Source organism: Suricata suricatta, chromosome 17 (assembly GCF_006229205.1).
Source record: "Suricata suricatta isolate VVHF042 chromosome 17, meerkat_22Aug2017_6uvM2_HiC, whole genome shotgun sequence".
NCBI classification, from domain to species: Eukaryota; Metazoa; Chordata; class Mammalia; order Carnivora; family Herpestidae; genus Suricata; species Suricata suricatta.
In genome coordinates this window covers 42323907-42346809 of record NC_043716.1, presented here as the reverse complement: position 1 = coordinate 42346809, position 22903 = coordinate 42323907, and the positions used below count along the sequence as shown (strand labels likewise).

General features: G+C 39.8%; 2 protein-coding genes across 9 annotated transcripts in view; one reads left to right on the top strand and one right to left on the bottom strand.

The window, feature by feature from the left end:
• MYL4 (myosin light chain 4) overlaps positions 1 to 3431 on the bottom strand; it is a 28929-nt gene extending 25498 nt beyond the window's left edge. For 2 of the 3 annotated variants that reach the window (XM_029928029.1, XM_029928027.1), the window contains exon 1: positions 3246 to 3431. Coding sequence is in view for 1 of the 3 variants with exons in the window: in XM_029928027.1 (XP_029783887.1) it covers positions 3246 to 3268 (23 nt within the window). In the remaining 2 variants the exon portion in view is untranslated. Of the gene's footprint in view, positions 1 to 3117 lie in introns of all 3 variants that reach the window. The other variant, XM_029928028.1, reaches the window with a different exon arrangement.
• A 170-nt stretch (positions 3432 to 3601) lies between these two features.
• Positions 3602 to 22903, top strand: part of CDC27 (cell division cycle 27) — a 70251-nt gene continuing 50949 nt past the window's right edge. For all 6 annotated transcript variants that reach the window (XM_029927394.1, XM_029927391.1, XM_029927390.1 and 3 more), the window contains exons 1-2: positions 3602 to 3766; positions 18674 to 18749. In XM_029927394.1, the coding sequence (XP_029783254.1) occupies positions 18682 to 18749 (68 nt within the window). In that variant the 5' untranslated portion in view covers positions 3602 to 3766; positions 18674 to 18681. The remainder of the gene's footprint in view (positions 3767 to 18673; positions 18750 to 22903) is intronic.

Genomic DNA, 22903 nt, shown 5'->3' with positions numbered 1-22903 from the left:
GGGTAAAATTAGTAGGGCTTTTGTGACTAGATGTTAGGGTCAAAGAGAGAGTAGTTTCAGGCTTGGGCAATGGAGAGTACGGTGATACCCTAAACTGAGATGGGAAATGAACTTCAAGTATGAGGAAAAGGAGTTCTATTCTGAACAAGTACTCATGAGATGTCCAGTTGACAGCTAGACATTTGGGTCTGGAGTTCTAAGAAGCACTCTGACTAGCGATACAGATACTGGAACAATTTTAGATGAGTATGGAGGCCAAGAGAATGGATGGGTTTGGAAATAAAGAAAACGTAGGGTGAGAAGGCCTAGGACAGGCCCCTGAATAATTCTAACATTAGAGGGGCTACGAAGGAAACCGATAAAAACAGAGCAGTAAGAAGAAAACCAGGAGACTGTGTGCCAAAGCAAGGAGATGATTTGACCAAGAGAGAGAAGCAAACAGCGGAGTAAATGCCTCAAGGTCAGGTAATATAAGATAATAAGACAGCAGCATCAACAGGGACAAAAGAAGGTACAGACAATGGAGACTGAAGGAATTCAGAAGAGTAAGTTTGTTGGGGGGCTATGGTTTCAGCAGGACCTGTATCTTGGCAATGATACCTAGTCAGGCTTCTTGAACATTTCCCTAAAAACCAGCCTCTGAATCTGAGTCAGCGTGAAACAGACCAAGAGGCAGGCTAAGGAGAAGAGATAATTTACCATGTTTGGAATAATGCTTATTGTAACTCAGCTCCGTCACCAGCTAAACAAATGTGGATAATGGACGACAGCAGGATGCCTAAGTGGTTGCTAGATGGCAAGTTAAAGTAGGTCAATCAGGAACACAGAAGGAAGTAAAAATGCTTTAAAAGATCCCATCAAAGCACAACTTCAAACAATGTGGCCTTGCTGCGGATGAGCAGAAAACCACAACAGATGTATTAGCCCAGTGAAGAACAGTTAGAAAAGAGATGCCTTTCTTAGGGAGAAAAAAAAAAATCCCAAGGGATTTTAGAAACAAATCGTAAGCTCAAAAGCCTGATTTTAGAAGCAAATTCTAAGCTTAAGAGCCAGAACACCAAGTATCACAGACTATTCTGATTCTAGATACACACTTTCGCACACAAAATGTCATCATTATGTATCCTGTGTTGCAAGCTCCTACTTCAAGTTTACAAGAATCTATTGCACAAAAATCTATTGGCAGTATGTTGTATGCAAAAGAGCTGTGTGTGTAAAATGACCACAAGCTTAGGGTGAGCAATAATGTCATTTGCCAATTAAAAATGCAAATACAGGGGCCCCTGGGTGGCTCAGTTGGTCAAGCATCCGACGTTATCTCAGGTCATGATCTCGCAGTTTGTGAGTTCAAGCCCTGCATCAGGCCTCGTGCTGACAGCTGAGTCTAGAGCCTGCTTCGGATTTTGTGTCTGCCCCTCCCCTGTTCACACTGTGTCTCTATCTCTCAATAATAAATAAATGTTAAAAAAATTTTTAATGCAAATACAACTTTAGTCCACTTTACTAAAAGTCACCCTGATAATAGAAGGGGTAGTCTTAAGCGCTCTCTGCATTAATTAGAATAAAGTGGAATATTATGACCAGCTGAGAGTATCACATGTTAAGAGTGATATCTCCTGCCCACCTCGTTCTTTCCATTACTAATACAGATTCTCTCATCTCACATCTGGTAAACTGTTTCCAAAGATGGTCCAGCAATCAATCCCTCTGGTAGCACAAGCCTTTTGTAGTGTCACGTTGTTACTTCTCCCATCAAGAGTCTCTTTCTCCTCCCCTTGAATCCAGGCTAGCCTTGTATCTTACTTTAATCCCATGAGAAGTGGGTTTGACTTACAGACCTAGACCTTAAGGGGCCTCATAGCTTCTGTTTTTACCTCCATAGTTGCCAGCCACAAAGTCAAGAACCGGGCTGGCCAACTGACTGATGAGAGAGAGACCAAGGCTGAGACACAAGTCATGGAGGAGAACTGAGGGACTCAGCCAACAGAGAGCACCAAGGCCCCAGACATGGGAGTGAAGCCATTTTGGACTCCAGCCCCAGCGAAGCCAATGACAGTGCTATCCAGTATGGAAGCCACTGGCCACATGTGTCTATTGAATCCTTGGAATGTGGCTAGGGTGTCTGAAAAGTTTCATTTTTAATTCACTTGATTTTAATTAAGCTTTAAATAGCTAGTGACTACCCAGTTGGGCAGTAAAGAAGACTCAGAATCCTGCTTAAAAAACAAACAAACAAAAAAACAGGGCACAGGGCAGAAAATTTCCTTGGCACTTACCCTTCATGGTGCTACAAATAAGCAATTGCTACATATGGTTGGTGGTGACAGATACAGCTCTGTTAACTAGTATTAAAAAATAAAAACAAACCAAAACAAATCCCTCCCTTCAACATTACCCAAAGGATGGAGGTAATCCATTCTAACCTGATTTCATCTGCATAAAATGTGAGAACCAGAAAGGGAAATTCCCACATCATAAATATACCATCAGTTCCACATCTAGCATAGAAATGTCCTGAGTAGACAATCAACTTCAAAAAGTTTTCATCATCTACCAAAAACCAAAATGTTAATAGTTCCCTGGTTCACACGTTTTGGGGGGAGAGAGAGCAGGAAGGAAAGTTGAGAGAGCCTACTATGTGTGGTAGGCACAGCCACATACGTCAATCCATTTAATTCTCTTAATCATTATTTTCGGACTAAGGAAATAGAAGTTCAGAAATGTGACTTGCCTAAGGACCTAAAACTAGTTAGTGCCAGAGAGGACGTTCAAAATCAAGCCTCCAGATTTCCCAATACGCCTAATCCCTCTCCTGTCAGGAAGAACAATTTCCATGATCTGGTCACCTAAGTAATGATTTCCAGTTAGTGCCTTAACTCTTACCAGACTGACCTCATTTCTGCTTCCCTTCCCTTGACACTCTTCTAACGCCACCTATTCTTCAGAGTCCAGTTCAAGTCTCCCTTTTTCCTTCCCTGAAACTTTTCTCATCTTAATCCCAATTTAATTCCCTCTCCTCAAAGTTTTTATGTCGTTTATAATGGGCACCACATAACGTAGCAGTCTTTCCTTTAAGGAGACCGTAATCTCTTCAGGGTGGACAGCCCAAGTCCTTACTAGTCTTTGAAGGCTGGCAATCCTTCCAAATTTCCGAGTCCCGAATAGGTACTTCTGGAATGAAGAGTGAACTAAACTCAACAGACAAATATTTCTTGGTTAATTAAAGTTAGCCTCTCGTGTTTTACCGTCTCCTCAATCTACCACGCATCAATTGATCCGGAGAGGTGCAGGGGCGGATGGAGGCGGTAGTACCGCCACGTAACGCTACCGCCCGCTCGGGTAAGCCACGCCCAGCCGGCTGGTCGCCGACGACCCAGCCTGAGGTGGCCGATTGGGCGTGGCGTGCGTGAGTGAAGGCGTGGCCGAGAGGAGAAAACTACGCTCGGGCTCGGACTCGGTAGTCCCCGGGCATCCTCGGCAATTTCCGGCCACGGTCTCCTCCTCCGCTGGTCGGTCTCGGGCATTTCCGGTCTCCTTCGGGCTTTTCCGTCTGGCTCCCGCGCGGATCTCACCACTTCGGGTATTTCCGTGTCCCGCTCGGAGGTACTCGGCAATCGCTCGGCCTCCCCCATCCCCCGGTAACGGTCGCTGGTGAGTTTAAATGAGCCGGGGCTGGCCGGGCCGGAGCCGCTACGGGGGGGGCCTGAGGCACTGCAGAAAGTGGGCCTGAGCCTCAAGGATGACGGTGCTGCAGGAACCCGTCCAGGTAATGGTAACCCCATTCGCCGAGGCTTGACTCGCTGCCTCGGCCGGGAAGCCGCGTATGGCCACTCCGCGGCCTGGTGCGGCCTAGGCCCGGCTGCTTCTCCCGCCTCCCCTGCTGCCGGGTCCTGCCTGTCTCCGCGTCGGCTCGGAGGCCTCGCCCGCAACCTAAGCCGCGTTGCCTCCGGTCCTGCGTTGCTTCACCCCGGGTATGAGCAGGGTTTGGCTATAATGCCCCTGTCCCCCGCCAGGCCACGGTCGGGCCAGCCCCTCCTGTCAGTCCAGGGGCCTGGTCCCCGGGCCGGGGTGAGAGCCCGGGGGTGGGGTGGGGGGGAAAACGAAAACTCGCCCCAGGTGCTCCCTTGCCCCGATGATTGGGAAGCACATTTGATCAGAGCTTGTGTGATCTTCGTAATTGTGGGGCAAGTTGGCGGGGTGGGGGTGGTGGTGTTCGGTTTTGTTTTTGTTTTACGTGAGAGGGCGGAGGGCCGATAAGATCGGTATTTTTAATACTAATTTCTGTTTTGGTAACAGACGTCCTGTAGCCCACGTTGTTTTCCTCGCTCAGTGAATTTCCCACTGGACAATGATGAGGGAAGAGAACTCCCGAGGCCCAGCGCTGAGGGGCAAGCACCTATACGAGGGGAGGGGGTGGAAACGGCAATTCTGGGTGGTGGTGGTGGTGGTGTTTTTCCGTGACCTGTGTGATGGGGATCAGGAGTGTTTTATTGTGCAAGTTGATAATGCGTTCAGGAAATGAAAGGCAAATAAGGGTTTTTACATCCATTTCGCTGTCCTTACGACACCAAGGTATGCTTTGGCGCACAGTGCTCTGTTGGCTCGGGAGAAGCCCTGTTGGATTTGAAGTGTGATGCAGTGCCAAATCATTTCCCCCCCCTGTCGTCTCAAGAAACTGAATCTTTTGTCCCTTACTGATGGACCAGGTCTGGGAGACTTTGAGCTCGCCATAGGCTGTTGGAGTTGAATAGAAGAGTTGACCTCTATCAAGTGCTGTCATTGAGTTATGGACTTTTTTTTTTTTAAGTTACACAGCAAATTGATTTTAGAAATTATTTCCCATTACCCTTAATAGGCCTATGATATCAAATAATAAATATTTTAATACATCGTTGCTTCCACATTCCCTTAAGTTTTCTTCCCAGAATGAAATTCCAGTTTTCTCCCAGTTGGCTTCTTTTACATATAGCAGCTATTAGTATTTGAACCAATATAATGTGGAATTCTTTCTTAGGAAATATAACTGTCTGTAATTGTATCAATGCTTCCAAAGCTATTTCTTTTCCATCCAGACTCCTTACTGGTAGAGTCCCTTTGAGGAATTTTTTTTTTTTAGGCCTAACATTAAATTAGAAGTTATCTGTATCTTTAGTTGTTGTTGTTGTTGTTGTTGTTGTTGTTGTTAAGTAGCCTCCACGCCTAGCATGTAGCACGGCCCTGAGATCAAGAGGCACCCAGGCGCCGTAAAGGTTATCTATTCCTTCTTAAATGGATAAGTATATCGGTCAAGTTACTTGATTTCTGTTTGATAGTCGTGTAATTTTGTCTTCATAATGATACATTTGCCTTCTCTGGCCGCCAAATTTTTCTCAAATGATAAACTAGTCTCAATACTATCCTATAGCCACTATTTAATAACAATATTGACTTGCATAAAAACATGGAGAAGAAAACACTATGTAACCTCTTCCTAGATGGTACCCATAAAGTTTCCTCCTTTTCCTTACAGTACTCTTAGCGGTAATGCTCTTAGGTGTTTTTAAGGCTTAAAAGTCAAATTTGTCCCCTTTTTCTTCCCCCATACTACCTTTGTCCATTAGATTTGCGACTGTGGTAAAAAGTTTTAGGATATGGCTAGGTGAGAATTTTGGTTGTTATTTATAGTAGAAGCCAGCCACTGAATAAGGGGTCTGTAGCGGTGGGAGAACAAGCAACGTTAGCTACCAGATGAAGATCAACTGATTAGGGATAGGGCTGCAAATTGGAAAGAATTACTAAGGAAAAAATGGGACAGATACTTTTTTTTAAACTATCATAAGTAATTGCATGTACTTGTAAAGGAATGAGAGTAAGTTGGAAAATTGTTTGAGCCATCATATTACCAGGCATAGGAAAAAGTTGAGAAGGAAGTTGAGCAACTGTTTGCTGCCTTTTTTTTTTTTTTTTCTTTAAAGTTTTGACATGGAGTAGCTAGTCTGGTAAACAGACTGTCCGGATGTCTCCCTAACTCTGCCTAAGGATCAGCTCCTCCTCCAAACTGTCTCTATATTTGAGTCTTTACAAAAGACTTTATACTGAGTCTTTACAAAAAGTCTCTGCTATTACGAGGCAGAAATTCTGTCAATTATTTTATTTTTAATTGTTTGGGGAAGAAGACACACAGCCTAAACTATTTCAATTAGTGTCAATTTGGATATTTATAAAATTCACCTGATGAAATTGATTTTTTTTTAAAAAAGCAAATACATTTAAATGGATTTATAAATTATTCCTGAGGCTAGAACTTCACAGAAGTGATGATGGGTGAAGTTGTAAATAAGCTTTGTTAAAAATCGCCTTAATAAGCAGTAGAGTAAGTGTATACCATACACATCATATTGTTTTAGAGATCATTTAGATAGTGAAGGAATACTTCTGGCTTGGAATAAGATCTACAGGGACAACATCTAGCATGGATTCAAAAGGTACCGTATTTCAAATAACTTAGAATTAAATGTAGTGTATTTAGGAAAATTGTGTTAGATGAGAAAATGGCCTTGTTGATATCAAAGATAGATGTGAGCAGTTTCCATAAAATTGTTGTTCAATGAAAATAGAAAAAAATGAAATTTTAAAATAAATTTTGTCATTTAAAAATATGCAACTAAATTGATAAAGCAATAGGCATTTGATTATTTGATCTTCATTTAAGAAAAACCTCCTACACTTAAGTCAGCTGAAACACATTTATGAAATTTTCTTTTGGTAAATGGGAAATTACCCTATATTTGGGTACACTATAGTTCCTGAAGACAGTGCACGTAGTATGTGAACTGGGATAATAAGCTTTGGGGAATGTAGGTGCAGGAGGAGGTCATTGCAAATATATGATAATTTCATTCCTTTATGGACTAGTGTCCTGGTATAGTCCCTTTTCTGCTTATGTTCTTTATATAGAGAAAATATTAGGCAAATAATCACAAATTAATAATTACATGACCCGAGCTGAAATCAAGAGTCAGACACTTAACCGACTAAGCCACCCAGACACCCCCTAACACTATTTTTACTCTTGCCGCCTTCTTCCATTACATTTCGCATATAGTAGCCAAGAGATCTAACATCTTCATCAACTCAACCCTCTTCTGAAAATCCTTCAGTGACTCCCCACACACTTAGAATGAAAACCGAACTCCTTATAATGGCCTTTCAGTAATATGCAACTCCAACAACATTGGCCTTCTTTCAATTATTTCAATACCCAGTTCTGCTACATCTTAGGGACTTTGCACATACTGTTTTCTCCCACTGTTATGCTCTTCAAATTACTGCTTCCTTCTCAACCTTCGGATCCCAGCTTCAATTTTATTTGCTCAAAAAGGACCTTCCTAATGCCATTGTTAGAGAAGATTTTAGAATGTCTTTTATACGTTTCTGTGCTTGGTACACATCAGATGCAGAACATTCCAATTTGATTTTTTCATTCAGGCTGCTTAACTTTTTGCTATTTTCTAGTACCTCTTTTGGTGGTTCAATTGCAAACCTGACACCTGGGCTCAGGTCAAGTACCTCCTGTTAGGTCTCTCTTCTAACACCCTATTTATAGTGCCCTTATCACAGTTTGTAATTGTCATGATCTCATTGTTTGTGTGATCGAGCCCCACATGGGACTCTGCGCTGACAGCACAGAGCCTGCTTGGGGTTCTCTCATGCGTTTCTCTCTCTCTGTCTCTCTGTCTGTCTCTCTCTCTCAGTCTCAGAAATAAATAAAAACTTAGTAAATAGGCTTAGAATGAAAGTAACCTAGACTAAAATGGTAGTAGTGGAGTAAGAAAGGAATTGATTAGTTCAAAAGATGTTTTGGAGGTAACTAATGAGACATGGAGACTGATTGAATGGGAGAGGGTGGGGATCAAGAAGAGCTGCCTGGATTTCGTTTTGGTGGTGCCATTTAATAATTGAAGAATCCTTTGCGAGAGGGACAAATCTGAAGAAGGATAATCTCTTCTTGGTTTTTTTTAGATCATTTATTTATTAGAAAGAGAGAGAGCATGCCTGCACAGTTGCGGGGAGGAGGCCAGAGGGAGATGGAGAGAGAGAAAATCCCAAGCAGGTTCCCTGCTGTCAGTGAGGAATCTGACTCCGGGTTTGATCTCATGAACTGTGAGATCATGACCTGCGCCACCTAGGCAGCCTGACAGTCTGTTTTGAACAAAATGAGTTGGAGATATTTGTGAAGCTAACCAGTACAAATGTGGAGATAAAACCTCTGCTCTTTTGAAGGGTCTAGTCTTGTTGGGAAGATAAGAATGTTTAACAGGAACAATTGGATAATATTACAAGTCAGTATGTATTTGATTGCACAGATGATGATAATAATAAAGAAACTCAGGAAATAGATCCTTGTAGACTGGAAAAATGAGGTTTCTTGATAGAGTAGAACTTAAAGCTTTAGAAGATGGAAAGTGTTTGAATTGGTAAAAAAGAAGAGAAAAAATGGTTTTAGCATGATATAACATGAGCAAAAGCACGAAGTTGAGAATGGTACTTAGGAACAAAAAGGACCATAAAATATTATAGCTTTGGTTGGTATGAGAATTGAGATCAGGGAGAGAGATGATTTTGCTAGCCAAGTAGAATCAGATTATAGGGGACTTCACGTCCAGGTCGAGGGGGTTAAGGTATTGGTAATAAATAGCCATTATACGTTTTTGAACAGAAGAATTTGTAATGAAAGCACTGCTTTGGGAAGATTAATCTGGTGCTGTTGGGAAGGAGAGACCGACAAGAGTTAGGGAGACATACGGACTAGTAAAATAATCCAGTTACACAGTAACATATACCTGAGTTTCTCATTCTTGGCACTATTGATGTTTGGGGCAAGCTAATTCTTTGTTGTGGGGGACCCTGTCCTATATATTGTAGGGTGTTCTGCAGCATCCCTGGCCTCTACCCACTAGGTACCCACTCTGTTTGTGACAACCAAAAACGCCCCCCACCAGGCATTGCTAAATATCCCTTGGGGGACAAAATCACCCAGATGGAAAACGTCTGATATGGACCTGAACTAAATGAGAGTCCTAAAAAATTAGACTATTATGTATAACAGGAAAATTCCACAGTGATTTTTTTCTATTATACCTCCTTATATTATCCGTTTCTTTTATGATTCAAAAAAAAGGGCAACTATCTTCTTTTGACAAAAACAGTAAAAATAATTTATATGGTCACATTTAGGTCTGAATCAGTTGTACAATTACAGAGGTTTATTTATATTTTATGTTGGTTGGGTTTTGGTTTTTGTTTTTGTTTTTAGAGAGAGACAGCGAGAGCAGGGGAGGGTCAGAGAGAGAGGGAGACACAGAATCTGAAACAGGCTCCAGGCTCTCAGCTAGCTGTCAACACAGAGCCCGATGCGGGGCTTGAACCCACGAACCATGAGATCATGACCTGAGCCGAAGCCGGACGCTTAACCGACTGAGCCATCCAGGCGCCCCGTTTTATTTATATTTTAAATCATATTACATGTTTAAGAACAAACAGGCAAGGAAGGAATTTTCCATTTTGAACAAAGGACGAATTTTGATTCATCTTTTAAATGAAAGCAACCTAAGACTAACCCATTCATTTAATCGGTAGGAAATCTCTTTCAAACATTTTTTTTTCTTTCTTTTTTTTTTTTTTTTTTTTTTTTGAGGATGGGTGTGGTGTTGCTGTTTGTCTCCCTGTTAGCAGCATTCACTTGTCTGGCTTTAATTTGTCGAAGTTCTGAGATGATGCACTGAAATTCTTTCAGGGGCAGGTCCACACCAGCAGTTGGGCCTGTCCTGGTCTTCATAGCTGCCAATCTGTAGTGTCTTAGAAGATAGCCTGTTTTTCCCCCTGTTCCTTTCTAAGTTCCTCCCCATCCCTGAGGAACTTAGCGGTACTTGAGCAAAGTGGTGGTAGGAGCTGTATGTGGGATTCTCCAGGTGGCAAGTTCTGGGGCATAGGGGAGTTTGAGCTGGGCCTTTACTATCACTTTCTGAGCCTCTCAGGAATTGGTAATAGGGGTACTTGGATGGCTCAGTCAGTTAAAGCATCCAACTTCGGCTCAGGTCATGATCTCATTGTTCATGAGTTTGAGTCTCGTGTTGGGCTCTGTGCTGACAGCTAGCTCAGAACCTGGAGCCTGTCTTTGGATTCTGCATCTCACTTGCTCTCTCTCTGTCCCTCCCCTACTCACACTGTCTCATTCGCTCACTCTCTCAAAAATAAATAAAACATTAAAAAATTTTTTTTAACTTGGTAATAAAAGAGTGATGTTCTCCTGAGCAAAGCTTGATTTTTATATCAGAAATGGATAGAGCCCTTGATTATGATATCTTTTTTCCTTTTCATTTCTTTAATTTTAAAAAGAAAAAAATGCAAAGTTCTAGGACTTTATGGTCATAGTATATATATGTCAAATTTTCCTGGTGATCAGTAGTACCAAGTTAGCTGGTGAATCATTTGGGTCTTTTGTGGCTTATATGTTAACAAAATAAGCAATTGTGGCAGATATCCTGGGAGATGTTATAATGGAATTGTCTTTATTGAATTTGTTTGTATTAGAAAACAGGAAAAGAGAAGATTTTTAGTGTCTACTCTGTGCTAGTCAGTATACCAGGACCATTTTATATATATATATAATGTCACTTAATCCACACAAGTTCAAGAAATAGAGCTCCATTTTCCAAACAAGGAAATTGAGGCTGAGAAGAGTTAAAGAATTCCCCCAAAGTCACACTCGCCAAAGAGCTGACACACAAATTTGAATACATGCCTCCAAAATTAAATCCTGAGTATGTTGTTTCTACTCACCATGTTCTTTCATTTATAACAAAATTAAACAGGTAGGTTCTTAGGAAATCCCCATATTTTGTAAAACAGTAATTAGGTGGTGATTGTATCACAAAACAATAATTCTGTGTGCCACAGAGTTTCTTTCAATAGAGACTTTCAACGATTATTAACCCTTCTTGGCCCTCGAACAAGGCAGAAGTTAGGGGCACTGACCCCTATACAGTTGAAAATCCGAGTATAACTTTTGACTTCTCAAAAACTTAACCACTATTTGCCTACTGTTGTCTAGAAGCCTTGCCAGTAACATAAACCATTGATTAACACATATTTTGTATATGTATTATATACTGTGTTCTTATAAGTAAGCTAGAGAAAAAGATGTTACTAAGAAAATCATAAGGAAGAGAAGATACATTTACAGTAGTGCATTGTATTTATTGAGAAAAATCACATGTAAGTGGACCCATAAACTTCAAATCCATGCTGTTCAAGGGTCAGCTGTATACGAATACAGAGAAACTTGAAGCTAAGACTAACATAAGATACTGACAGTGGTAGGACTGGCAGAAATCAAAGATCAGGGGCGCCTGGGTGGTTCAGTTGGTTAATCATCTGACTTTGGTTCAGGTCATGATCTCACAGTTCATGGGTTCGAGCCCCACATCAGATCTGTGCTGACATCTCAGATCCTGGAGCCTGCTTCAGATTCTGTGTGTGTGTGTGCCTGCTCCTCCCCTACTCACACTCTATCTCTCTCAAAAATCTTAAAAAAAAAAAAAAAATCAAAGATTAGTTGTTTATTCATTCAACATCCATTAGTTGAGCACTTGCTTAAAAAGTACATAATAGATGCTGCGAATCTAATAATGAGCAAAACCAGATGTAATCCCTACCTTTCTGCAGTTTGTATTATAGTGAGGAAGACATTACTTAGTCTCCTAAATAAATGTAAAATGAAGTATTACAAAGGGAATATACTTAGTGCTGTTACAGTGTGTATTAAGAATGCCTGACCCATCAGAGGTCTCCAAAAAAGTGTTCCCTGAGAAAGAAGTCCAAAGAATGACTCAAATTTGCATAGTTTGGAGGAAAAGAGTAATGTGCCAGGTAAAGTGAACTATGTGTATGTTTAAAGGGCCTGTGGCAGATAACATGGTAGTTTGAGGGGTTGCAAGAAGGCCATTGTCCTTTAACACAGAGAGCATAAGAGAACATGATACAAGAGGAATTGGAAAGGTAAGCACGAACTCTTCCACCCTCCCTGGGTGGATTACTATTAAAAATAGTCAGGAGGTGGGGGACACCTAGGTGGCTCCGTCAGTTGAGTGTCTGGCTCTTGATGTCGGCTGAGGTCATGATCTCAGGGTCATCATAGGATCAGGCCCCTCGTATCAGCTCCACGCGTGGTGGGCATGGAGCCTCCTGGAGATTCTCTCTCCCTCTCTTCATTGAGTTTCTTCCTTTCATCATCACTGCACTTGCCTAATTTAAATGAGTATCATTTTGACAGATACCTGTATACATGGTTCCAGAGCCCTAGGTCGTGGGGTGGTCTAGTAGAACAGCAGAGGACAGATAAGTTCTTATGGAGGTTGAGAATTCAACCAAGTACTGTGCTAGATTTATCTCAACGGTGGTGTTTTTATGCTTGTTTTACAGATGATTAAAACTGAAGGTCAGAGAAGCGACTTGGGCATCTTGATTTGTGTAAGAGGGTTAGGGTTAGGGTTCATTGGCCATGGGTTGGAGCTGGAGATTGTATTAAACATATACTTTAATGACGTTTTTGAGTTATTCCACAGTGCAAATGTTGAGGTTCTCTGAGGAAAACACTCATAGTTTGTCACATTACCTTTTATGTATGTCTTTTCTATGTCATGGTATAGAGGAGATGTAGGCCAGATAGCACAGAGTCTGTAGCATATTTAAAAACTGTTCTTAATGTTCATTCCTTGCCAGCACCACGCATTTTTGTTTTAAGGTTCACCGTCTACTTGTTTGATTTAAAAAAAAAAAAAACAAAAAAAACCGGGGCACCTGGGTGGCTTAGTTGGTTAAGCGTCCACCTTTGGCTCAAGTCATGATCTCACGGTTCGTGAGTTCAAGCCCCACGTTGGGCTCTGTGCTGACAGCCTGCTTCTGATTCTGTATCTCCCTCTCTGTCTGACCCTCCACTGCTCATGCTTTCTCTCTCTCTCAAAAATAAAAATTAAAATTAAAAAAATGGAAACAAGCACAGGAGCGCCTGGCTGGCTCAGTCAGTAGAACATGCAGCTCTTGATCCTAGGGTCGTGAGTTTGAACCCCATGTTGGGTATAGAGATAGCTTATATTAAAAAAAAAATACCACATTAGAAAGTTTTGAATAGGAAGAAAGACATGATGATGATGATGACGACGATGATGACGATGATGATGGTACAGCTAAAATTTATTGAGTAATTATTAGGCATTACTAGGAACCATTATGTTATTTTATGTAACCTTATGTACATATTAATCATTATGGACTCTTATGTTTTAAAACAAGAGACTTGAGACATTGTTACTTGCCCAAGACACAGAACTAATAAGCCGTGGAACATGGATTTGAACCCAGGCCTCTCGAGAGCTATCATCTTCTGTTTAGCAGTGATGATATTTATGTTTGAAGAATATAACCCTGGGACAGGATGGATTACCTATGGTTTACAGGCAGGAAGACCACGTAGGAGGCTGAGTTTAAAGGAAAGAAGATTGTTAACAGAATGGGACTACAAAAGAAGGGAAAGATTCTAGATACCGTTCTTTAGGTGCAGTTCTGTAAATGATGGTAAGACACTAAACCAACCCATTCGAACTGCTTAAATCTATAATGTACCCACATTGACTTACCAATACATTCATTATTTCATCTGCACTCAACCCAACATCCATGACCTCATGTGGTAAAGGTGTTTTGCATTTCAAACTATGAGGAGCCCCTCTCCTACTTCTGGTGGCAGTGGTGCCCCTGGAGGGCCCTGGGACTGTCGTATCTCATGTGTGCAGAGGAAAATACCTTTCTAGCTCAGTAACTTGTCTTTTCTTCTCCTCCTTAAGGTATCTAAATTCAATTCTACAACTATTTATTGAAACCTATTATGTATCAGACTCTAATACGGTCTCTCATCAGCTGGACCAGTGATACTTAATGAGCCAGGATATCTGTGAACCCCTAACATTGTACACAGGTTTTCTGTGTATATATGTACATGTGTTTTTTTTCTGGAAAGGAGGTCCATAGCTTTTGTAAGTTTTTACAAAAGAGGGTGCTGTAAAAGGAAGGAGAACTACTTATCTAGAAAAGTAGAATGATTCTGAGCCCTGAAAGCTTACCAGTGAAAAGGTTTAACAGTAAAGATCCCCAAACTCAGTCCCAGCTTCCAGGGATTGTGATGCAATAGATTCGAGGTAGAGCATTGTCAAGGGTTGGTAGCCACTGATCGAGGCAGGAGTAGCACTGAGAGGTACTCCATGAGAACAGAAATGATTTGTTAATTACTGTAGATAGAGGCTACAGTGTCTGGCACATAATAGGTACTTAGTAAATATTGAATAAGTGAGTACTAGAACTCTCGGTTCAGAAAAGTTAAAGAAGACACCACTGCCTTCCCCGCCGCCCCCCGCCACCCCCACCATTGGTTTTCAGTCATGGTCAGTCATGCTGGAATCAGTAAAAGACAGTTTCCTCACACAGTCATAGTATACCTTTATACTCTAAATAGCTGAGGATGTTGTTGCTATCCGTCACAGGCAAATGTTATCAGGAGTAAAGTCTAGGAATAATAAGGAGTAGGAACCTCAGAGCCTTGGTTAATGGTACATGGAAGAATTATTAGCAGCAATATGGAACACTTTTATTGGGGGTTCCAGCTGTTTCAGCACAGCTTGTCTTTGGTATCTTTTTTATTTAGGTGGCTTTAATTGGGGAAGAATCATAACAGTGATCTAACGGTTCTTCTTAGCAGATCCTATTGGTATTCATGGCCTTCTCTTTTCTCTTCCCATCTATTTTATTTCCCAAGTAATAGAGAGGATCCTCCAATTGCTAATGAGTTTTAGTGTAGTTTGATATTTCAGTTTTTAAGTATTCCTTTCTATGAGATTGAGGGGCATTATGGGATTAATTCATATGGAAACAAGCATATTATGGCAGCTGACAGAACTGAAGTGTGACAAAATTACAGTTGCATGAACCCCTTTGTCTCCTGGAAATTATGAGTAGGGGTGATCAATCAGGCTTTGGGACAGCAAATTCTCTTCAGTATGGAGTTTGTAAGTGTCTGAAAATTCTAGGATTTCCCCCTTTTTTTTTTTTATGTATACTCTTGGAATCCTATAGGTTATGTCAACTACTTTTGAAAAGATTTGAGGGAGAGTGAGATGGTCATTTTATTTTTTTTATTTTTATTTATTTTTTTTAATGTTTTTTATTTATTTTTGATACAGAGAGAGACAGAGCATGGGGAGGGGAGGCAGAGAGAGAAGGAGACACAGAACCAGAAGCAGGCTCCAGGCTCTGAACTAGCTGTCAGCACAGAGCCTGACGTGGGGCTTGAACCCATGAACATGAGATCTGACCTGAGCCGAAGTCAGAGGCTTAACCGACTGAGCCACCCAGGCGCCCCAAAAGATGGTCATTTTAGACCAAAGGGAGATTTCTTTGTAGCCCAACTAATTTGGGTGGATTATGAAAGGAGATGGTATTGTGATTCATTTCCATCAATATGTAGGCTGTTTTATTAGGTATAAGAAATGGATTAGGGTCAAGAAGGAACATGAAGACCTACAAACAAGAGGCTTTGGAACTTGAGTAATTCAAGCCTTTCTTTTAAAGCTAAGGGACATGGCCTGGAGGATTCAAAAGTATTTTATTCATAACATCTTGAATTAAATTTAGATGAGACAACCTCTTTGGCTTTGGGGAATCTGCTGAGCAGTGATGTTTTTAATTAGAATAAGTCTTTTTTAGATCAGTCCTTTTCAGACTTTTTAATATGCATATAAATCACCTGGGGATCTTGTTAAAACGCTGATTCTGATTTAGGAGGTCTAGGATTGGGTCTGAGATTCCACACTTCCAGAAAACTCCCAGAAGATACTCATGTTGTTGCTCTAAGGACCACACTTTGAATAGGAGTTTTAGACAGTTCTTGAAGTGGTAGGAAATGACTGGATTAAGAATAGTAACATTAGAGGGAAACAGTGTGGCCTGTGATAGTATAGATTATTCAAAATTAAATTTAAATTTCCACCTTTTTACTTTCCCTTGCATCTGTATAGAAATGGTCAGATTAGACAGTCCTGAGACTATATAGAAAGTAAGCTTAAACAAGAGGCTCAAGAAACAACAAATGAAGTTCACTTACCATTTTTTTGCTTGAGGAAATAGAAAACTACACCCTTGGGCTAAGTAAGTCATCAACTGCTTCTAGGACAGGACTTTCAATATAAAAAATTATAATTAATAATACTCATAGAACTGTTATTTAACATTTGCTTTTTCATTCAGATATTTGTGCTGTTACTGTATGCAAGGCATATTAATCAATTGTAATCTAACCTTACTGTTACAGTGTTCACTAATGGTCTTTATTAGGTAATCCCATCTTACTGGTTTTATTGTAACTATATTAAGCTATCCAACAAATTATGGTCATGATGCTAAAAATAGACACGATCACTTGTAAGATATCTCAATTTGTAAGTTTATGACTTTTTAAAAAATTAATTGGTGACTTTTATATCTTATGACAGACCAAAAGTTAAAAAGAAACCCAGAAGATTAAAAGAAATTCCTGTGGTTTTGTTTCTGAAAATGCTAGCCAAAACATAAACATATATAAACACATAACTTACATAATTTATATAACAGATGAAAATTAGTGTTATATGACACACTAAAACTTAAAAAACCTATCTGGTGTAGTGCTCCTGAAAATGCTGGGTAAGAAAAGGTAAATCATCTAAAACTGAATGACACATGAACTGGCATTTGCCAAAAGACCAATAAACATGAAATAAATTACCATTGAACACATTGAAGTCATTTTAATATCCAGAGAAATGCTCATTGAATGCACTAGATAAGCATTTTACATCTGTCAGACTGGTAAAAATAAAAAATTGGGAGCACTTGGCTGGCCCAGTTAGTAGAGCATGTGACTTGATGTCAAGGTCATGAGTTCGAGCCCCACATTGGGGGTAGAGATTACACTCAATTAGTCAATAAACAAAAAAAACTTTTGACAGTACATAGTGTAGACAAGGATGTGGAATGATGAGTAGTCCAATGTCTTTGGTAGGAGTATAAATTAAACCCATAATTTGACAATGATTTGCATTACCTAGTAAAGTTGAACCTGTGAATGAGCATGAACTCAACAACCCCATAATTTCATTCTTAAGTATATATCCCAATTTGGAGAGAGTCTTAAATAGGTACCCTAAGAGATAAATATAAGAATGTTCTTTGCAGCATTATTATAACGGGGGGGGGGGGGGGAGGGACTAGAAATTACCCAAATGTTCATATGCTATAAATAGATAAAATGCATTTTTGGTATATTTGTATAATGAATTATTTATTCTGCAATCAAAATGAATGAATTCCAGCTACACATTGAGAGTGAAGTTTTTAAATATAATACTGGATTTCAAAGCATAGCAGAATATATACAATGATTATATTTATTTAAAATTCAAAAACAGGGAAAATTAAGTGTTGCATTGCCTAAGGATGATATATACATACAAATGTATAAAAATTGTAAAGAAAACCTGAAGATTAACAAAATTCAGCATGGTAGTTTCAGAGAGGTTATGTGACTGATGAGCACTTGTGGGAGAGGGCTTCAAATATATTGGTAATTTATATCTTGAGCTAGATAGTGAGTACATGGGTCTAAGTGTTTTTGTTTACTCTGAGTTAAAATGTCATTCTATCTGTTATATACTTTATAGCTATGTTTTTTAACTCTAGAAAAAGAAAAATATAATTCAAATAGATTAAAGGTTATTCCTATAATAGCTTACTCATTTGTATCCCAATATGCTTCCTTGAGTGGGTGAGAATAGGGTGACTTTAAAGGTAACAGGTGGAGGGGCACCTGGTGGTTCAGTCAGTTAAGTGGCTGACTCTTGATTTCATCTCAAGTCATGATCTCACGAGTCTGTGTGAGGCTCTGCGCTGAGCCAGGAGCCTGTTTGGAGTTCTCTTTCTCCTCTCTCTCCTTGTGCCCCTCTCCACAGCTCTCTTGCTCAAATAAAAAATTAAAAAAATATATTTTTAAGAAAAAAAATAGATGGGGAAGTTTTTATGGAGGATGACATACATTTCATGCATATCATGAAAATTTGTTTAAGCTCCCATTTGAAGATTAGAGCAGTGTAGTTTATGGGGTGGGCAACCTGTAAACAAGCAACTGTACCAAAATACAAGTGCTTCACCAGAAGAGAGATATTTACCCCCCCCCCCAAAAAAATGGCTAGGAATCAGCCAGGAAACCTTCATGAAGTAGATGTTAATTAAGTTGGGTCTTTAGGGATAAGCAATTTGTAAAGGGAGGTACATGAGGGAGCCCACATTCCTCTGTGGGGGAAGAGGAAGAACAAAAAGGCACAGAGGCCTAAATGTCCCTGGAGAATTGAGTGAGTAAATTCAGGTATGTTAGGTGCTGCACTGTGAAGAGCCTTGTCTAACATGCTCTGGAGTCTGCGCTCTGGACATTGAAGTTTATCTTATTACTTAAAGTAGGGTCGTTGATTTGATTACAATATTTCAGGCTCCACCACGCGTTACTTTGAAACTGTATATTTGTATATTTATGTCCTTTTCCTTCTACTTTCAGGCTGCTATATGGCAAGCACTCAACCACTATGCTTACCGAGATGCCGTTTTCCTTGCAGAACGACTGTATGCAGAAGGTTTGTAATCTGTTCATTTCTATAAAACAGTAAAGGAATAAAATAAATGGGATTCTGTCCTTTCCTATGACTTAAATATAACAAGATTCTGGGGATTGCTTTTGTTTTTTCTTTATGATTGACACTAGTTCATAAAAACTTTTCCCTGTATCTGTTAGCTTCCTTATGTGTTACTTTTAATAACCGTAGAGTTGTTTTAGGTTTTACACTATGGTTTACTTAATCATTTTCCAATCTTTAGATATTTTTTCCTAGGTTTTCTGTTAAGAGTCTATATTCTGTGGCTAAGAGCATAAATTTAGTCTCTAGCTTTGGTACAACCCCTAACCCTGTCACTTAAATATGCAGTTGTATACCTTGGGCAAGTCACTCAGAGTCTGAGTATTTTAGGTTTCTCATCTATAAAATAAAGATAATGATAATCGCTTGTTAACACTGAAGAATGAAACGAGATAATGTGTTAAAGCACTTGGCACAGCTTTCTGGCATGGTAACAAATGTTAGGAAACAGGTGCTGGTAATGTATGCTTGTTTCTGTCATTAATTCTTATAATTCTCTTTCTAAGATGCTAATATAATTAGGTATAGCTTGTTTTTTTCTTTTAGGTCATTTTTGGGTTATATATTCTAGAATGGAATCTGCAAGTCAAACAGTGTGGTCAATTCTACAACAAATTACTTCTTCCCCAGTTGATAACACAGCAGAGAGAGGTGTAATAATCTGGGGTGTGACCAGCAGCATAAGACTCCCTTCATAATCCTCTCAGTATCAGATTTGATCAGTTTAATGTATTTTTGCTTACTTAAGAATTATGAGATATCTTGTCTTGCATTTTTATAACTACAAGGGATTCTGGGTGTTTTCTCAAGTGTTTGTTTTAAATCTATTCCTAGTGCTGTGAGCTATGTTTTTATTGAATATTTGCCCCCAGATTGTTGCTTTTTAATCTTAATTCTGTTGGTTTTTTATTATCTTGATATTTAAAATTTTTATGTAGTTGAGCTCATCTGCTTTATCATTTATCCTTTTTTCTATTGCTTCATAGCTGGAAAAGTCATATTTCTACAACTAATTAATATGTTAGTGGTGGTGAAAAAAATTGAAAGAATTTATCAGGGTGTTATTATTTAATTTATTCAATATTACACATTAAACAATGCTTTATTCCCTCCCACATGGTGTTTTACTTGGTTTTATATTAAATTTTTTAGGGGCGCCTCGGGTGGCTCAGTCGGTTAAGCGTCTGGTTTTGGCTCAGGTCATGATCTCATGGTGCATGGGTTCCAGCCCTGCGTCACGCTCTGTGCTGACAGCTCAGAGCCTGGAGCCTGCTTCAGATTCTGTGTCTCCCTCTCTCTCTGATCCTCCCCTGTTCGCACTGTCTCTGTCTCTCAAAAAAAAAAAAAAAAACATATATTAAATTTTTTAAAAATGTTCTGGGGCACCTGGGTGGCCAATCAGTTAAGCATCAGACTCTTGGTTTCGACTCAGGTCATGATCTCTCGGTTTGTGGGGTCATGCCCCATGTCAGGCTCCACAACAACGTGCAGCCTGCTTGGGACTTTCTCCCTCTCTCTCTGCCCCTTCCTTGCCTGTGCTTGCTCTGCTCTTCTCTCAAAATAAATAAATAAACTTAAAATAAAAGCTTTGTTTTGCCTCTAGAATTTCTCCTCTCTTCCATTAGTTAATTTTCTATTTTTAATCTAGTATCATACTTTTTTTCTTTTTAAGAGCAAGAGCGTGCAAATTGGGGAGAGAGGGGACCTGGTTGGGGAGAGGGAGATAGAGAGAGAGGATCTCAAGCAGGTTCCACACTCAGCATGGAGCCCGACATACAGCTCGATCCCACAATCCTAGGACCATGACCTGAGCCAAAATCAGGAATCTGTCACTCAATCCACAGAGCCACCAGGCACCCCCATACCATTTTTAATTAACACTTTATCTTATATTTTAATATATCATGAGGCCTATCTCCCATCATTTTTTTCTTTCCAATTCATTCTTTGATAAGAAGTCTTTCACCTTTAATCTTTTAGTTTTCTATATGTACTTTATTATTACTTTGAAATTTCACAAAGATTTTGATCAGTGCTGACCTGTAAACATAGAATTCTCTAACTTACTGTAGATAGCCTTCCCAACCAGAAGTAGTACTGCCTTCTTTTTACTCGGGTGTTTGTTTGCTTAATTCAGTTTTGTACTTTTTGTGTAAGTTCCCATTGGATTACTTGCCAAGAGTTTCATTTTTTGGGGGGTTGTAAATGAGCTTTATTTTTGCATAATTTGTACATTTTTGTGTGAATTGCTAGTGGAACCTTTCTGATCAGTTGTATGATTTTACTCTAGTATCAAATGCTTAATAGCCTAACTGCAAGTGTAAGAAGGTAGATATTAGGGATTTGCCAGGCATGTGTCACAAGAAAGGACAAGGAATAAGAACATTAAAAATATAGACAAAATGGAAATGTAAACTAAATGTAAACTATAGGAAAGTTAACACAGAAGCAGACTGAGGACTAAGATACAGAGAAGTGCTGGAAACCCAGATGAGATTGAATTGGGAGATGTGGGGGAATAACATGGGAGCAGAAGACCATGAACCAGGTGCAGAATTTTTCCGTTAACGAGGCCGAATGTCCTGCATTAGGAGCTGAGAGTTACGAGGAGCAGGTATGAGCTCAGGAGCAGGGAGTTTCACAAACAGGCAAAGAGTAATGCTTGGAAATAGTTTTAAGAAGAAAGAGGAAACCTTACCTTGACTCTGATGAAGGTAGGATACGGGGGAAATAGCATCCCTTTGAGAGTGCTGTCAGGCCCTTCAAGGGAGATGGGAAATTCAGTAAGGAAAGTGGGGAGGATCTGTGTGTGAAACAGGAGTCCGAGGCTCCAGTGAAAGGATTTAGAAGATGAGAGGCTTAGAAATAATGCAATAGATTGCCCTACCCTACTCAATTTTTAAAAAACAAAGTGTATCATGCATAACCTACTGACATATTTTCATTGATACCTACGTAACCCTTATGTTTTGCTCTCTTACACTTTCTTGTTTGTATTTGCTTATTGAAGGATTGGCAGTTTCTAGTTTATTATAGTTAGATGATAAAAGATTGTGTATTAGTGGTTTCAAATTAATAAGTTTTCCCATAGAATTGGGGCATGATTCCAGATGAATCTACATGAAGCTATTTAATCCACTTTCTGTGTTTGATACAGTGCTTGACATCTGGAAAGTTGCTCAGTAAGTGTTAGTTTCTCTCAACATACAGCTGACCCTTGAACAACACAGACTGGAACTGTGTGGGTCTCCTGTATGCAGATTTTTTTAATACAAATAGTTAAATGTATTTTCTCTTCCTTATTTTCTTTTTATTATTTTTTTAATGTCTGTTTATTTTTGAGAGAGAGAGAGAGAGAGAGAGAGTAGGGGAGGGGCAGAAAGAGAGAGGAATATATGGAATTTGGAACAAGCTTGAGCCTGATGCGGGGCTCAGACTCACAAACTGTGAGATCATGACCTGAGCTGAAGTTAGACACTTAACCAACTGAGCTACCCAGGTGCCCCCCTCATGATATTCTTAATAGCATTTTGAGAGAGAGAGAGAGAACATGAACAGGGGAGGGGCAACGAGAGAAGGGGAGAGAGTCCCAAGCAGGCACCACACTGACAGATCGGAGCACCATTTTGGGGCTTGAACTTATGAACCCTGGTGATCATGACCTGAGCCAAGATCAAAAGTGACGCTTAACCAGCTGTGCCACCCATGTGCCCCAACAGTAGGCCCTTAGTAGTTAAGTTTTGGGGGAGTCAAAAACTACTTGAAGATTTTTGACTCTGCAGCTTAGGTACCCCTAACCCCCTCATTGTTCAGGGGTTCACTGTTGAACCTAACCACTCTGTTTAACTCTAATTTTGATGAGAGAAAATTTTACAGGAGCAGATACTATCCTACTTCAATAATGACAGCAATAACTTCTACAGAACATTATTGATTTCTTACTATGTACTAGGTACTCTAATAAATATTTAATATTAATTTCTTATTGAGTTTTCAATAATCCTACAAAATAGGTGTTACTATTGCCATTTTAGAAATGAAGAAATGGAGACCAGTGTTCACAGGAATCTTTCTGATTCTACTTTAAAGGGTAG